Source organism: Cryptomeria japonica, chromosome 4 (genome assembly GCF_030272615.1).
Source record: "Cryptomeria japonica chromosome 4, Sugi_1.0, whole genome shotgun sequence".
NCBI lineage: Eukaryota > Viridiplantae > Streptophyta > Pinopsida > Cupressales > Cupressaceae > Cryptomeria > Cryptomeria japonica.
Window position 1 is genome coordinate 644703963 of NC_081408.1, and position 18498 is coordinate 644722460.

The following is an 18498-nucleotide window of genomic DNA, read 5'->3' on the forward strand; positions in this document are numbered from 1 at the left end:
TTTTGAGTAATGGGTTTGATTCTCCTAGCCAAATCTTTGGCTATAAATTTGTATGAGATATTAAGGAATGTAATGGGTCACCAACCAACCACAAAATGTTCATCCTTGTCTTTAGGAATGAGTTTAATGAGGTCTTCATTAGGGATTGTTCCTAAAGAACTAGTTTCAACTCATCCAGAATACACATAATAGAAGTCTTTATGAATGTAAGGCCATATAGCATGATAGAGTTCAATAGGAAGTCCATCTATTCTAAGGCTCTTTTCAATTGCCATGTTATAAAGTGCATCATCAGTTGCTTCCATTGAAAGAGACTTGTTAAGAAATTTACTATGGTCTTCACCAATTATGTGAGGGATACACTCTAGCACACTTTCCTCCACAATATAAATTAGGGGATCATATGTTGTTTCATGAGTGAAAAGCTATTTGTAGTAAGATTCAAAAAAGTTTTGATAATGTCTGAGTGGCTAGTTTGTGGAATTTTATAAATATATTTGATGATAGAAATTTACTCCTTTTTTTGTAAATATGTTTCAAGTATAAGAAGATGAATTTGGAACCTCATTCATCATCCTTGATCCATTGGAGATGAGCACAAGTTTGAGATCCTTTTCCTTTATAAACAACCAATTTTCGATAAAGATGCTCAGTATGGGAAACAAATTGCTAAAGAGAAGGGCCATGCGGGTTGGCTAGTAGAAGAGAATGCACATGCACAAACTACTCATTTTGTTTAGTAGAGGCTCACCAAACATAATCATGTAAGAAAGATGTGCAATGTGTAATAGTTATTTCACACATCACAGGTAGCTAAAAGCCCATCAATGTAGTCCTATTGTTGGATATGAGTCACATTAAGTTTGAAGAGAATATCATTGGGAAGTGGTGGTGAATTGGAGAAAGAGTGGTTAAAATGGGGAAGTGGCCAAAAAGGGTGGCAGCAAGGTCAAGATGGATCAAAAGAGCCCATAGAGAAGGCATGATACAACAGTTATGAGAAATATAGTATCCATCAAGGCAACTTGTCTTCCTCAAAAATCATTCCCAAAAATTAGACCAAGTATACCAGTGAGGTATGTGAAGGTCTTTTTAACCCAAGAAAGGATCATGCACACCCAAAGCATTACAATTTAAAAAGTCCAAGCATCAAACTCCAATTGAGAGAAGTGAATGGGGTTTTCCCAACTATGGTCAATGGAGTGTTCCACCATGTTGAAGTCACTCCCTAAAACCTAGTTTTCATAAGGGAGGTAAAGACGCATCCATTCCCACAAAAAGATTCCTTTTTAAGGATGTGTTGGGAGTATAGACGAAACAAAATCCATATAGGGTGTGATGAAGGATGATAGTGGGTCAAATACAACAATTATTATGGTCACTTCTAGATGCAACTAAATGTTTGGCAATCCAAGGGGTAAGACCAAGAATAGCTCCTCCACAACCCTTAGAATGAATGGTGTTGAAGAAGAGAGCATATTTCCAAATGGAAGCAAGAGTGGCTTCCAGAAACACACCATTAACTTTAACTTCTTGTAGCATGATGATATCAAACTGATTCATCTAAATAGACTATTTGTTGAACATTGTTGCTAATAGGATATGTTGTTGTCATTTATGTTAACATATTCCTGCTCTTGTGATTTCAGATTGGTTCATTGTGATTATGGTTTGCTAGTGTTGGTGATCTAGGAAGCTTAATTGATCATATCATATGATCCGGTTTTGCAGTTTGTTTATCTGATCAGTTCTTTGCAAAGTTTAGTATTTCCTCAAGTATATTCTGATGTGATCAGATATTGATATGAGATTTTGGGATATTGTTTGCAATGGTCTTGTGTATCATCATTTCAAATGGTTCATGATTTGGTGCTCAGCAAGTTTTCTTTTCTTCGTGATAGTTGCTGATGTTTTTGAGTTTCAGATGTTGATCGATGAAGATTTGATAAGTGGTGTTGGTGCAATTATTTTTGATGATTCTAATGTGCTTTTTGGTGTTTCCTAATTGTGTCCTATTTGTTTTGATGATCCGCATTGATTGTTGTGCGAGTTGTTGGTGATTTTGTTGAACCGATGATGTTCTTTGTGTTATGCAATTTTCCTGGTGGTGTAGCATGTTGGAGTTAATCTTGGCATGATTTTTGGTGGTGTTGTGTGTTTAGATATTTGGTTTAGGTCCATGTTATGTCATGTAAATTATAATATTGGTCCGATGGTTGATCTTTGTACTGTGTGATGTAATTTTGTAATTGTGAGTTGAGGGTTTAGCCAACCTTGTTGTCAAGGTTGATGAATTGTATAAATAGGTGATATTGTCATGTAATTTAGGTATCAAGGTTGTGTCTACATTATCAGAGAGTGGTGTATGTGCAATAAAGGATTCATCCTTCAACATTCTAATTGAGGAGAGATTGGTATTGCAGAGAAGACATTGTGCTTAACCGAAACTTTCATCAGGCATTTGGAGATGCTATTATTGTAGTTCATTCCTTCCGGATTGTAGTCTGAATCTTGTTGTAAGTCAGTGAGACTTCCCTGAGGGTTGTAGCCTTTTGGGTCATTATCTTTTGAGCAGTGAGCTCTAGGCAATGTGCTTGAATGCATGTGCATTCCCCATTGTAATATTTTCACATACTATTGTAGAGTATCATCTTATTGTGGGTAGGTTCCCATCGTGGCTTTTCCCTTAACCGGGCTTTCCATGTCAAAATCTTTGTGTTGTGTATTATGTTATCATCTTTATTATCTTTTTTATTGTTGTAATTTATCAGATCTATTTTTTTGATTAAGGTTGTAGATCCAGTGAAAACTGATTCACCCCCCCTTCCCCCCTCAATTTTCCCTCATTGTTGTTGCCAACAATTGGCATCAAATCTAGATCCTCCAGAAGAAGCTTAACCGCTTGAGGAGATCCGGGATGACAACTCGAACTGGAGGTGTTAACTTTAAGGATAGTCCGAGATTTGATGGTAGTAACTATGCTATATGGAAGAACTGGATGGAAGTGCACTTGAGATGTCTTGGAGAAGATTACTGGACGATTACAAAGAATGCCTATTCTTCTCCTCCAAATGGATAGGTTACTGCTGATGAGATCAAGGAAGATGAACATAATATTAGAGCGAAGGAAGCATTGTTGAGTACCTTGACTGATTTAGAAATGACAAATATAATGGGACTTCAGACCACACATGAGATATGGGAGAAGCTTGAGACCCTGTAAACGGGAGATAAATAAGTCAAAGTTGCTATGTTTTGTAGAGTTTGAAAGGGAAATATGATGTTGAAGATGGGAGAAGATGAGAACATAAAGACCTTTATGGATAAGGTGAATGACCTTGTTTTAGGTATCAGATGTGCTAGTGGAACCCTTGAAGAAGATGAAATTGTTGCTAAGGTGCTAAGCTCTTTGCCTCCATCTTATAAACATAAGGTAGCTTCTATTGATGAGATCCGGAGTGTGACCACTATGACAAGAGATATGTTGGTTGGAAAGATTATTTTATTTGAGCTGAGAAAATCTGGTGAATCACATGGAAAGTCTAAGACAACATTTAAAGCATCTATATCCAGAAAGCAGAAGTATGAACCTCAATAATGCAAAATATCTAGATATGAAAGAGAAAGGAGAGAGATGGAAGAGAAAGAAAGAGAACTGGATGAGCTTGAAGCATTGGTTGCCCAAAGATTTCCTAAGGGAGTCGATAAGTATGATGAAAAATTGCCTTTGAAATATTTTTCTTGCAATAAGGCAGGACATTTGGCTTCTAGGTGCTTGGAGAGAATGGCTAAGTATGATAGGCATGATAAATTTGATAAGAATGACATAAATGATAGATATGAGAAGCATGAGAAGTATGATAAGTGTTACAAGTCTAAGTGGAAGTATAAGAATTAGAAGAACTACTATTATGCTACTAATGAAGGTGTTACAGATGAAGAATTAGAAGGAGATGAAGTTGTATTTCTTGCCATTAAGGAAGATGGACTGGTACTTGTTGATCCCATTAGCTACACTATTGAGGAGAAAGCTTTAGCTGCTAAGGTTGAGGAAAGAGATGAATGGGTAATTGACAGTGGTCGTTCACATCATATGATCAGTGATAAAAACAAATTTGTGAGTATGGAAAGGTATGATGGTGGAATAGTAAGATTTGGAGATGACAAAGCATGTGTGATCCGTGGTAGAGGCTCTATATCCTTTGATAGTAGGCATAATACTGATGATGTCTTGTATGTTGAAGGTTTGAAGCATAATATTTTGAGTGTTGGACAGATGGTTGACAAAAGTTATGAATTTCAATTCAAGAATGGTAAATGCAAGATCCTAAATGCCTCTGGTATAGAGATTGCATCTCGAACTAAGACTGAAGGTGATATTTTTCATTTGAATGCTGGTGAGAAAAGTTGTTTGATTGCTCAGATTGATGAAAGTCGGTTGTGGCATAGGAGAATTTGTCATGTTAACTTTGATTCATTGATTAATATTAGTTCTATTCAAGTTGTTAGAGATCTTCCTAAGATTGTTAAGCCTGCTAATCTGATCTGTAAGGAATGTCAATTGGGTAAGAAAACAAGAATTTCTTTCAAGAGCAAATAGTATACATCTGATGGATTGTTAGATCTCGTGCATACTAACCTGTGTGGACCTACAAATGTTAGAAGTGTGCAAGGTGATAGATATTTTATGTTGCTAATTGATGATTATTCTAGGATGATGTGGGTTGTCTTTTTGAAGGAGAAATCTGAAGCATTAGACAAATTCAAGATATTCAAAGCAAAGGTTGAGATTGAGTCAGGATTGAAGGTCAAATGTTTGAGATTTGATAGAGGTGGAGATTTTTGTTCCAGTGAGTTTAATTCATTATGTGAGAAGCATGGGATTAGAAGACAATTATCTACTCCTAGAACCCCTCAACAGAATGGAGTTGTTGAAAGAAAGAACATGACTATTTTGGATGTTGCAAGGACTATGCTGATTGAAGGAAATATTCTAAAGATATATTGGAGAGAAGCTATTAGCACTGATGTTTACATATTTAACCAAGTTCATATCAAAGGTGATACGGGTAAGGCTCCTTATGAGTTATGGTTTGATCATGTTCCTACTATGAGATATTTTAGAGTATTTGGTAGCAAATGTTATATCAAGAGATATGACGACATAGGAAAGTTTGATGCAAGAAGTGATGAAGGAATTTTCTTGGGATATTATTTAACAAAGAGCAAAGCCTACCGATGCTACAATAAGAGATAAAGAAAGATAGTAGAGAGTGCAAATGAGAAGGTGGATGAAAACCTTGGGAAAGAGATCAGAGCATGTGGATATGATGATGGTCAGCATGTTATTATAATGTCTATTTAGACTGAGGAATCAAATAAGAAAGATCCGATAGAAACCGTTAATCCGGATGTTGCTGATGTTGATGGAGAGGTGCAGGAACCTAAAAATCAGAACAATCAAAAGACTCTAAGGTATGTAAGACTAAATCATTAAAAAAATCACATTATTGGAGATAAAAATAAAGGTGTGATGACTAGAAGAAGGCTAGATACTAAAGAGGTATGTTTGATTTCTAAAATTGAACCTAAATATGTTGTTGAAGCTTGCAAAGATGAAAATTGGATGAGAGCTATGGAAGAAGAATTTGATCATATTGAAAAGAATAACACATGGGAGCTTGTGCCTAGAACTAAAGATAAGAATGTGATTGGTACTAAATGGATATTCAAGAATAAATTGAATGAAGTCGGTGAAGTTGTCAGAAATAAAGCAAGACTGGCATGCAAAGGATATTAACAGAAAGAAGGAATTGATTATGAGAAGACTTTTTCTCTAGTAGACAAACTTGAAGCTATTAGACTGTTGCTTGCATATGCTGCTTATAAAGATTTCAAGGTATATCAGATGGATGTCAAATTTGTCTTTTTGAATGGTGATCTTGAGGAAGAAGTCTACATTGAGCAACCTGATGGATTTCCATTATCAGATGATGGAGACATGGTATTTATAAACTGAAGAAATCTATTTATGGATTGAAACAAGCCCCTAGGGCCTGGTATGCTAGATAGGATAAGTACTTCCTAAAATTGGGATTTAATAAAGGGATTGTTGATAGTAATTTGTACTTTAAGATTGAGAATGATAACATTTTAATTGTTGAAGTCTTTGTTGATGATATTATCTTTGGAGGTGATGATAACTTGAGCATGGAGTTTGTCGGTGATATGCAGAAGAAATTTGAGATGTCTATGATAGGTGAGATAAAAAAATTCTTAGGTTTGCAAATTTTACAAACTCAGAAAGGTATTTTTATATCTCAAACTAAATATGTGAAGGAATTGTTGAAAAAGTTTGGGTTAGATGATTCCAAACCAGTTGGAACTCCTATGGTGGCTAGCTGCAAATTATCTAAGAATGATGAATCGTTGAAAGCTAATCAGATTTTGTATAGGTCTATGGTTGGTGGACTGCTATATTTTACTCAGACTAGGCCGGACATTATGCATGTTGTGTCCGTGGTTGCTAGATATCAAGTTGATCTGAAAGAGAGTCATGTCACTATTGTTAAGAGAATATTCAGATACTTGAAGGGAACTGTGGATTATGGTTTGTGGTATCAGACGAATGATGATTTCATATTATGTGCTTACACTAATTTTGATTCGGCTGGTGATGTCGATGACCAAACGAGTACATTCGGTGGTGCTTTCTTTTTGGATAAGAAATTGGTTTCATAGGCTAGTAAGAAACAAGATTTAGTGTCCTTATCTACTGTTGAAGCTAAGTACATTTTTGTTGCTAGTAGCTACACTCAGGTGGTTTGGATGAAGCAAATGTTGAAGGATATCAAAGTTATCTCTAATGAGCCTATTGTCATATACTATGATAATTTCAATGCTATTAATATGTCAAGGAATCTAGTGCAACATTCAAAGACTAAACATGTGTCAATCAAATATCATTACTTGAGGGAGAAAGTCAGTGAAGAGGAAGTTAAGTTGGAGTATGAATCTACAAGGGAACAAATTGTTGATATTTTCACTAAGCCTTTTCCTATATATAGATTTGTCTATTTGAGAGACAAGTTAGGGGTTCTATCCCTCTTGATGAGATCTGGATGCATTGAGTTGCATCAATCTGATGGACCTCACAGTCTTATCTCTCTATCTAGATTGATGAGTTGGTACTGCTCCTCTGGTGGAGTAGTTTGGTTATGTGTTTTATGGGGAGAGATTCATGAGGATGAGTTTTGGGGAGAGTAGCATAATCTGTATTTTATCTTTGGCATTGCTATCAAAGGGGGAGAGACGCATGTGAAAAACTATTTTATCTTCTTGATCTTAGGGGGAGTTTGTTGGAGATGATTCCTTCTTTGCATTGATTGTTTTTCATATTCATCTGTTGCCATCAATGCCAGAGGGGGAGATTGTTGGACATTGTTGTTGCTAGGATATGTTGTTGTCATTGATGTCAACATATTATTGCTCCGATGATTGTAGATTAGTTCATTGTGATTATGGTTTGCTGGTGTTGGTGATCCGGGAAGCTTAATTGATCATATCATATGATTCGGTTTTGTAGTTTGTTTATATGATCAGTGCTTTATAGAGTTTAGTATTTCCTCCTATATATTATGATGTGATCAGATCTTGATTTGAGATTTTGGGATATTATTTGGGATGGTCTTGTGTATCTTCATTTTAGATGGTTCGTGATTTGGTTCTCTACAAGTTATCTTTTCTTCGTGACAGTTGTTGTTGTCTTTGAGTTTCAAATGTTGATCGATGAAGATTCGGTAAGTGGTGTTGGTGCAGCTATTGCTGATGATTCTAATTTGCTTGTTGGTGTTTCCTAATTGTTTCCTATTTGTTTTTTATGATCTTCATTGATCAGTGTGCAAGTTGCTCGAGATTTTGTTGAATCGGTGATGTTCTTCGTGTTATGTGGTTTTCCTGTTGGTGTAGCGTGTTGTGGTTGATATTGGCATGATTTTCGGTGGTGTTGCGTGTTTAGAGATTTGGTTTAGGTCCATGTTATGTCATGTAAATAATTATATTTGTCTAGTGGTTGATATATGTTCCGTGTGATATAATTTTGTAATTGTGAGTTGAGGGTTTAGCCAACCTTGTTGTCAAGGTTGATGAATTGTATAAATAGGTGATATTGTCATGTAATTTAGGTATCAAGGTCATGTCTGCATTATCATAGAGTGGTGTATGTGCAATCAAGGATTCATCCTTTGGCATTGTTATTGAGGAGAGATTGGTGTTGTAGAGAAGACATTGTGCTTAACCGGAATTGTCATCAAGCAATTGGAGATGCTATTATTGCAGTTCATTCCTTCTAGATTGTAGTCCGAATCTTCTTGTAAGTTAGTGAGACTTCCCTGAGGGTTGTAGCCTTCCAAGTCATTATCTATTGAGTAGTGAGCTCTAGGCAGTGTGCCTGAATGCATGTGCATTCCCCATTGTAATATTTTCACATACTATTGCAGAGTATCATCTTATTGTGGGTAGGTTCCCATCGTGGTTTTTCCCTTAACTGAGTTTTCCACGTCAAAATATTGGTGTTGTGTGTTGTGTTATCATCTTGCTTATCTTTGTTATTGTTGTAATTTATCATATTTGTTTTTGTGATTAAGTTTGTAGATCTGGAGAAAATTGATTCAACCACCCCCCCCCCCCCCCCCCCCAACTCTCAGTTTTCCCTCATTGTTGTTGCCAACACTATCTAACAAGGTACTTTCGAGAGGGGATTGCTAACCCCTGAACATTGCAAGATTAAATGTTACCATTCATTAGGAGGATTCATGGAGAGTTTTCTCATCATGTAGGAGTGTGGTGAACTAACTTTTAGATTAGCATGCTTGAAGGGCCAATTAGTGTTGAAAATTAGACCTTTCATGAGAGTAATATCGAGATCAAAATCATGAATGCGATGGGGGAGTTTCTAGCAAAGGAGAACTCTAATAGAGAAAATTGAGGAGGTGGAAGAGGCAATATCCTTCGTTCTCCTAAAATCACTAGAGTTGTTGAACCAAGAGAAACATCTTTGAAGGAAGGGAAGTTGTGGATTGATAGGTATTGAGGGGGAGAGGAAGGGGTGGTAGTAGGAAGGGGGTGGAAGAGGGTGAATAAGTGGAGGTTCTAGGTGTTGGAGAAGAAGATTTAGTGGGAATGAGGGGTTATAGGGGGGTGATTGAGGGAGAAGGCCTAGTAAGTTGAGGGTCATTAGAAGACTAAGGAATATCATATGCTTTATAGATAGGGAAATCTCAAATAAGGTGACCTTCCCAATGAAAATAGAATTAATCATTTTTTTGTTCAGGTAGGAGATTCATTGGTAAAACTCAAAACCTAGTCCAACAAGTTTAATGGTAACTAGAATTTGTTGGAGGAGGTCTATTTCTATGCAAGAGAAAGGCTAAACATGTAGATTGGACCATTTATCAAGGTTGTTTTTACACCATAGTAGCTTTCCCAACTAAGAAGCTATTTCATTCATGAAAGGAGGAAATACAAGGTTTAGGAATGGGAATTCAACCCACATTGGATATTTGGAATTTGAGATATCTTTAGGGTGGCGATCAATGTCTCAAGCCTAGATATAACATATTCATCCATAAATTATCCATGAACCATATTGAAGTAGTATATGGGCATATTCTAGGTATACAAAGTGCAGGCCTTATAACCCCTATCCAACCCTCTAAAACATTCTATAATTGAACCCTTTTATTCCAAGGTATTACAAGTGCATTTAAAAAACTCTTGTTTAGTTGGGACTTCTCTAAGAAAGAAAAGAATAACTCTTTTGGCTTTGATTTTAGAATTAACATCAACAATATCATTTGGGAATTCAAAGGTAATGATTTTACCTAATGCATTGTCACCACAAATAGTGTGTTACACATATGTGTGTCATTGTTTTCATTGATGTAAAACCTGATAGTGTCATCCATATGTTGGCACTAGTGGTCTAGATGTATTATGATGAACTATGATTATACTAGTTCGTGCTCCTAATGGTTGGCTTCATTTGGTTGTTGGTCTGGATGCCTATTTGATTGATTATATGCTAGAGTTATTTGTAGATTGATGTTGTACTGTCTCGATGGTTTGGGATGATGATATGAGGTGTTTTCAAAAGAATATTGTTCTTTGTTTGTTTCGGAAATGATGTTGTTATCTCTATTGATTGTTGTAGTGAATAGTATCATGGTCCAAAATATGTGTTCGTAATAGATAAGTTTCATATGGTTATGTTTACTATTGTAGAATAGTTCTAGCAGCTTGATTTTAGTTTTCTAGTTTAATGGATTGTTGATTTATAAGTGACATTGCTGTCTATTAGTTCTATAGTGTTGTTTTTAGGAGTGTGCAGAGGAATGCATTGCTTTCCTCATCTTGATACTGCTTTGAGGATGTTGTAAATTAGTTGTTATCATTCCTAAGGTGTTGTACCTCTTTTGTGGTGGTCGCTTATTATGTTTTTGGGTCCAAATTAAGATATTTGGGGTTAAGCAAATCAGTTTGTACTAGCTTATGTGTTTTAGTCTGAGCAGTTGCATGTAAAGTCTTTTGGTTATATTTGGAAGGTGTGCTGACTTTCTGTGAACCCTCATATGTTTTCTTTACCTTCCCAATGATATATATATTGGGTTGATATTATGTACATATTACATTTTCTTTTGGCTGACCTAGATTGTTGATCCAATTGATATATAATGGATAAATCAACAAATTTTTGTATGGATATATGATATGGAGTATCATATGAAGAAAGTGATGTGGTTTTGTATGGTTGATACAAATGAGATGCAAATTTGAAGTAAATCAGAGGTCTAGAAGTATTGCAAAGCAGACAGATGCATATTAAGTTGTGAATTGTTATCCACAATCTAATAGATGCTATTTACTATACAATTTAGTCTATTATTCTTATTGTATCTAGCCAATTGTTTTGTATCTTGTCCCGAAGAAGTGATCTTTAGTTGAGCAAGTCCTTATCTTGTATCTTTCCTAAGGTTGTGTGCCTTAGCCTACAAGTCCAGAGTAGTGATCTCCTTGGTCGTTGGCCTTAAATATTGTAATCAATTAACATATAATGTGAGTTTGATTTTCACTATGGTTTTTCCCAGTTTTGGTTTTCCACATTAAAAGCTTGGTGTTCTTGTGTGGTTGCAATTGATGTTTTTGTTGTTTACTTTCATGCATATGTGTTTGGATGGATGTTATTGTTCAAGTACTTTAAAGTGATCAAGTATTTGTATATGTTGGTTCACCCTGCCCTCCTCTCGACATCTAGTGGTGTTCAAAAGAGTGGAGTGGGTTTGTAATTTGGGTATTCTCATTAAGCTTGTTCTCAGGTTGTGGCGATGCCCTAGAAATGTCTCTCTCAATAGTCTCTACTTGTGTGTTTAAAAGGTCTACATCTAAGTTGTCAACATGATTAGATCCTTTGGATTTGTCATTTTCAAGGGCTCCACACTCTCTTTTTTATTCATCGATGATGTCCTCAGATTAAGCAGTTAGTGGGTTTCAGCTTCTATAGGTTGAATGACCCGTGGGGCCTTGGGACAGGTTGTGGTGGTGAACATAAGGGACCTTTTAAATTTTATGCATCATTCATTGTAAGATATCCATTAGGGTTTGAAACCCATTCCTTAGAGTTTTTCTCTTTGCTTCCAAAGTATTTTCTCTAAGTAGTGACTCTTAGTTCTACCATGTCTAACATATACACAAGTCATCGATATCGTTTATAGTTTTACCATGTCTAACATATACATGAGCCATGGTTTAAGTTTTTCCTCCTCATCCATTTAGTGGTGCATAAACACATTCAACTAGATAATAGGCCCTTGGGTGAGGTAAAACAACTTCATGGTAAATGCTTTTTCAAAAAAGGAATTCAAACCTTTTGTGATCTTTTGGACCCTAACATAAATTTAGTTGGAAGGCCTGACAAAATCTTAAATATGAGTACAACTTATCCCATTCTAGTAAACATGTGATTTTGATTATTTAGCGACTTGTACCTCCTAGCCTTTAAAATCATTTTTTTAATTCCAAAGTCACAATTAATTCTACAAAGATTGGCAATGATAAAGTTCTCACAACCTCTATTATTTCCCCCTAAAATTGATCTATAGACAACTTGCCCCATCACTTGACATCTCCATGTGCTTAAACTCTCTATGGAACTACATCTTTAACCAATCTAAATGGAACAGACTTAGCCAACAAATCTTGAAGTCTAAGGTTAATTCTTAGTCTCAACTATTAGCTTGGAAGATCCTCCATGTCAAGCTCCCTATTGGAAATCACCACACCTTTGTTCATCCCCCTATCTTACTAGTTTTACTCTAAACCCAAATCCCTTAAGCATGCTTTCTAGTCTTGCCACCATAAATCTTTTGCATACCCTTTTCTCCATCCCACTTGCCCCATTCCCTTTCAAATGGTCTTGGAAATATACTCCTGTGTGCCTCTAATAAGCTTAACCTTGTATCCTAGACCTATAGATAAGTCATCCTCAATTGCATTTGGACATCTAGATGTTTGACTATTCTTTTCAACACCCTATACCCAACCTCAATTGAGATTTCGATTAGTTGTTCCAATTTATACCATAGCATGGCCAGTTGTACTTCTTATTGCCAATATCATAATGAAGATGATTCTAACATGTCTATTACTATCCATAAATTCTTAGCACAATTGATGGAGGTTGAGGAATTTCATTCGAACAACATATCCTCTTAGAAAGCTTAGTTGTCCACCCTTCCTCCATGATTCCTTCTTATTGGCTACTTGGAATTCTAACCAAGTTTTCCTCCATATATTTGATTTGTTTTAGATGTTTCTATTGAGCTTTTGATGGTCTAGTCCAACATAATTTCTATATAGATCTGCATACAACTTGAGGCAATATACTATAGTTGGAGTGAATGTTCTTTCTTTATTCAATAACCAAATTGACCTTAGGAGATCGACTTGGAGAAGGTGACTTCCATTGGAGGTTCATATGATAGGTTTCTCTATGCTTTGATTCTTCTAGTTATTGTTTATGGCTAATCAACTTTATTCCATCTTATGTGGCCATCATTGTGTTCCTAAGATTGTGAGATTCTTTGGGTTCGACTATCAATTGCAACTCTTTCTCTTGGATGTCTTCAACAATTTTATCTACTCATGTTTACCATTTATAGAGGTTGTTTTGAACTTCTATCCATGATTGTTTTTAAAGATTATCATTCACCTTTTAGGTGACTTTTTGACATTGTATTGATTGCTTGTTTTGGGTGGTTCCTCAATCAACCATAATAAGTGTTTTGATATTTAATTGTGTTGAACCTTTAAAACAACTGTGTAAAATGATTTTTTAGCAAATCTACTTCATTCCTATACATTTTTCTTATTTATTCCAATAAAAAAATTAGACACGGCCATCTCTCAACCAAAAAAAAAATTTGGTTGGTTGTCCAAAAATAAGAAAAGCTTAATTAGTAGCATAGGGGGGACATTGAGTATACTTGTATACTTATTATTAAATCAAATTATTAATTGGCCAGCCTTAAACCACACGCACTAAGCAACATATTACAGCCTAGAGAATGTTAGTCAATTCTGAGTGTTTAACACTTTTAAGTTTAGAAGTGTAAACTTAGTGTGTGTGGTTTAAGCCGTTCCTTATTAAATTAAAAAGTAGCACCCGTTAAAATCAATATAGAATGCCTGACTTTTTATTAAAAAATATTATTTTAAAATCTATTATTGTTGATATCCCAAGTAACTCTTTTATTTATTTTTATTGAAATCATCTTCAATAAACTTATTCATGGTGAAAATCTGTTAACAGCAGATTTCAGATTACTATACAGGCTTCATCTCATTCTTGATGGCTTGAACTAGTTGTGAGTAGGCTTCTTCCCATGCAGATTTCAACTGTGGAGACCACAAATCAGGCGCAGCCCCCTTTATAGTCTCCAGCAGAGCATATTTAGTCACCTGCACACACAGACATGGATCTGAAGCTTTAGCTCTCAACAAGGTTAATGGTATCTAACTTTTAAAAATGACAAAATTTTGGGTTTTCACTCACATCGAAATGTTCATCAACTACTCCAGATTTGAAATGGACTGTACCCAATTCTTTCAGAGTTGATTCCGGCATTCTGATGGACCCACTTTCTGCAAGTTGTACAGCGGATTCACATGTCTGCAAGTAAGATTGGTAATTTTTAAGACTTTAATCATTCATTCACACTCATATATCATGAATGAAATGTATATTTTAAAAGAAAACCAGAGAAAAGGTTATTTGGGTCACACCATAGTGAAGACTGAGAGGGCATGAGCTTTGAGCTGTGAGTTTTTCTCTAACGGAACCTCAGAATCTTGTAGAAAAGAGAAAAGGCGTTTTGCTGATGGGGCTATCTCAAAAATTCTGCAACCACAAGCAAATTAAAAAGAGAAATCTAAGAGATACAGAATTTTTCCAAAGTATTCCTTTTATATATCCTCACCTCAAAAAGAAGGTAAATCCTAGTTCGCCTGCATTCTTTTTCATGGCATTCCATGACTTTTTTACCAGAACTCCTTGTTCATCGGAGAAGACCTGTACTTGAAGATCGACAGAAGTGCCATATCTTTTAGCTGAGTAAATTTGAACAGAGCACCGCTTACATTTGCTAAGACGGTGTGCTTTTGGCCTTAACAACTTGCTTTCCTCAAATGTCTCCGTTTGAATCCATGACAAGCCCAACGTTTGCCTCTTTTGATTGTTAATATACATGGAACGCACAAGCACAGCTTTCTGTGTTGCCAACTGTCCAGTCCGCCTGCTTATTGAGTTCAAAGTTCCATCTGCCAATGTTGTCACAGAAAATTTAAAAGAAGCATTAGAGAAGAGGATACAAGAAAACAGAATTGAAAGCAAATCAACAGAACCTCAACTTGTTCCAAAGTTCTCTAATTCAACCATAATTCAACAACATACCGGACTGAAATCCTGCTGCTTTTGACTTTGTGAAAACCCTTACAGAAGACAAAGCGGCCATTGTTGAATAGGATAAAAACTTCAATCCGCACTAAACTTACTCCTGCTATAACTAGACAATTTTCTGAGATAGATGTGTTTTGTGATATATGTTGAGACAGAAAAATTTGCTTGAAAATGGGATAAAAATGAATCCTTTTATAATCCACAGTATGAAAAATGACAAATTTGTTATAATATATGAAATTGCCATGAATCAACAGACAATTTGACTGTCCTTCCACTCTTTTGAAGGGCCATTTTAAATTCCTAGGTACTCATCAGAGTGTTTTATCTCTAATTTTCTAACGAGGGGCAAATCCGCCATTGTCCCTTGGGCGCTTAGTGAGACATTTTGTCCTAAAACATCAGGCCATGAGATTATGCTCGCGTGGCAGGATGCAATTATAAAGATTATCTGTAAAAAAAATTATATTTTTTATTTAATTTTTATTGGATTTTTGAATTGGAGTAGATGAATTTTATCATTGATTTATGAAATACTTTTAAATTTGAATAAATTTATTTCGGCTCTACTCCTGGTCTCCACGCTAACCCTTGACTTTGGTTAGTTGACCTTTTGAATGCATGAAAGGGCATTCAACGCAGTACTAAGAAATACCGCCTGTGAAGCGGCAGTCTTAAATAATATGGTCCGCCCGCTGTTTCGAAAGATAAAGTTGCAAAGGAATCCGGAAAATATGTCAATATTTTATTTGGGGAGAATGTTTTAATATAGGTATATATCAATATGAACTCGGTTTTTTTTTTCTTTTATATAAGTTTCCTTTAAATATTTGTATTATATCTAAATTTTTTCGAAACAAGTTTCCTTAAAATATTTGTATCATATCTAAATTTTTTCGAAATAAGTTTCCTTTAAATATTTGTATTATATCTAATTTTTTTCGAAATTATATATTTCTTATGTTCATTTGTATATCTATTCTAATATGATTACTTTTTTTAGTTTGATTATTTTTATGTTTCTAGTTTTTTTTAGGTGTGGAGTACATCTTGTGGTCATAAGCTTGACTTTTGAAATTTCAAAATTCAAATTCAAATTTAAATTTATTCATCTCTCTCTAATGTTATTGTTGCAAACTTGACTAATAAATTTATGTAATTTTATAACATGTGCTTGTATTTAAAAACATTCATTTGCATCCATCCACTCATTCTAGAAACATTATAAAACATTTTTGTTTTGTCTTTTATAATAAATTTCAGGTTACATGGTCACCCAATCTACTACTTGTGAGCCAACTAAATACACATCTACATAATTTGATAACATTTGCTTGTATTAAAAAACATTATTTAGTACTCTACCCACTAATTCTAAAAATGTTAGAAAAATATTTTAGTTTAATATTATACAAAATAATTGAGCTTGCATGGTCATTATAGGATTCTTGTATGTTGTTCATTAACCTTTTGTAGAAGTTGATGATCAACCACAAGAGCCAAGAATCGTCTGCAAGAAAAATACCTATCACACAAAAGAGATCAAACAAAGATTGTATGCTCTATTGTTGCAAGGCGTGCACCCTTGGTCTCCTTGTGTTGTGCAACGTAGTGCTTAGGTTTGTGACATGGCTTAACTGCCTCCTGTGGATTCTATAAGTCTAGTGGTTGTATCGGGCATTAAAAGGTCGATCTTTTGCATGGGGACTTCACTTAGTGAACTTGGGTTATATCACGTGCGTTCATGGTGTAGACACCCAAAAATGGTCAACGCTTGCGAGGTCATACTTTAACATTTGCGCATTGCCTCATTTTAGGTTTTTGCGTCGCATTAACATTTCTCCTATGTCACGCACTTGGTCTTTATCATTTGCGAACATCAAGTCATTCTTCTACATTCTTCAATCATCTCGTCTTCGAATTTGGTCTTGTCGACAACATTATCCAATCATGATTTTGATCAATCTTATCCTATGGCATCAATGTGCGTATTCAATCTTATCATTCTGGACATCGTCAATCCTAATTAGGGTTTTGTCCTCCTGTCAATCTTGCGATCGATTTGTCATCAATCATTGTTCTTTTATCAATTTTATCATCAATCTCATCATTTTGGACATTGTCAATCCTAATTAGGGTTTTGTCCTCTTTTCAATCTTGTCATCATGCGATCGATTTGTCGTCGATCGTTGTCATGTTCAATTTTATCATTTTGCGATCAATTTGTCATCGATCGTGGTCATTATCTTGTCATCTTGCAATCTATTTTATCATCGATCCTCGTCCTCTTGTCAATTTTGTCATTTTGCGATTATTTCGCTATCGATCATTGTCTGTCTCAATTATGTCAATTTGGATCAATTTGTCATTGTTCCTTGTCAATTGGCACATTTACCAATCAAATCATTTTGTCGCATTGGTCATTTATCAATTCAAAATCATGATATTAATTATCTTCAATCAAGACCTAATTGTCATTTTCGCATTTCTAATTTGTCTTCTAGGGTTTCATGATTTATTCATTTAACCTAATTTGTCATTTCTTCCTCTAGGATTACTAAATTATTTATTAATCCTAAGTCCTCTCTTTACAATTAAATCTTTATTTAATTGGCTAATTATTCCTCTTTGTGAATTGATTAATAAATGAAAAATTATTAATTAATTCACTAATTCCTAAATTCTAATTTCTATCAATTTCTAATTCCTAATTTGTCATCAATTTCAATTTCCTAATTTTTCAAATTTCTAATTCCTTTTCCCTCCTAATTCATCTCCTAATTCTATGGGAGTGACATTACAATTTGTTATGAAATTGTCATAATTGATAATCAATCAATTTTGACATGAAATGTGTCATAATTTTTCATCAATTATCAATCAATTAAATTGTGCATGGAAAGTGCATAATTTGTCATAATTGTCATATTGATTTGCAATTTCCCTTTGAATTGCATCATGCCAATCTTGTCCTTTATCCAATTTCTCTATAAATTGGATAATTTTCTTCAATCAATCCCTTCAAAATCCTTCATGAATCCCAAATTTCTATCAAACTACTAAACTTTCGTTTCTAGTACTCTTGAGCTTTTTGCTTTCAATTGTGTGAGCACTTGTAGGTGAGATCCACAAACCCATTGAAGAGGAAAGAACAACAATGGAGCCGCATGGAAGAAGCATCCAAATTGTTATATGGTTTGCATGACATTTTCTTTTAAGTGCTTTGTTTTTGTGCCTCTATTGAATGTGCTTTGGAATTAGGTTCATTTCAATGAGAGTTCTTTTGATTGAGCTAGCATGTCTTGTGTTTTGATTGATTGATCTACTTGTTTTGATGATTCCTAATTTCTACGCTACACATGGCATACTAAAGAATCACCCTATTTTCAAAAACTATTGCCCTAAACCCCTTTTTTTGTCACCCCCTCCAATACACAACTCAAATTAAAAACACCCCTATTTTAACCAAATATTGTATTTTTTTATAG

General features: G+C 34.9%; 1 protein-coding gene across 1 annotated transcript; it reads right to left on the reverse strand.

The window, feature by feature from the left end:
• Window positions 1-13825: 13825 nt before the first annotated feature.
• On the reverse strand, window positions 13826-15360 carry LOC131047660 (non-symbiotic hemoglobin 1). Its single transcript, XM_057981457.2, has 5 exons — window positions 15005-15360; window positions 14532-14871; window positions 14338-14452; window positions 14108-14224; window positions 13826-14013 (listed from the first exon to the last, which is right to left on the reverse strand). Exons 1-5 carry the CDS (start codon window positions 15063-15065, stop codon window positions 13879-13881), a joined length of 768 nt encoding a protein of 255 aa, XP_057837440.1. The 5' UTR covers window positions 15066-15360; the 3' UTR covers window positions 13826-13878.
• Between the last annotated feature and the right edge of the window lie 3138 nt (window positions 15361-18498).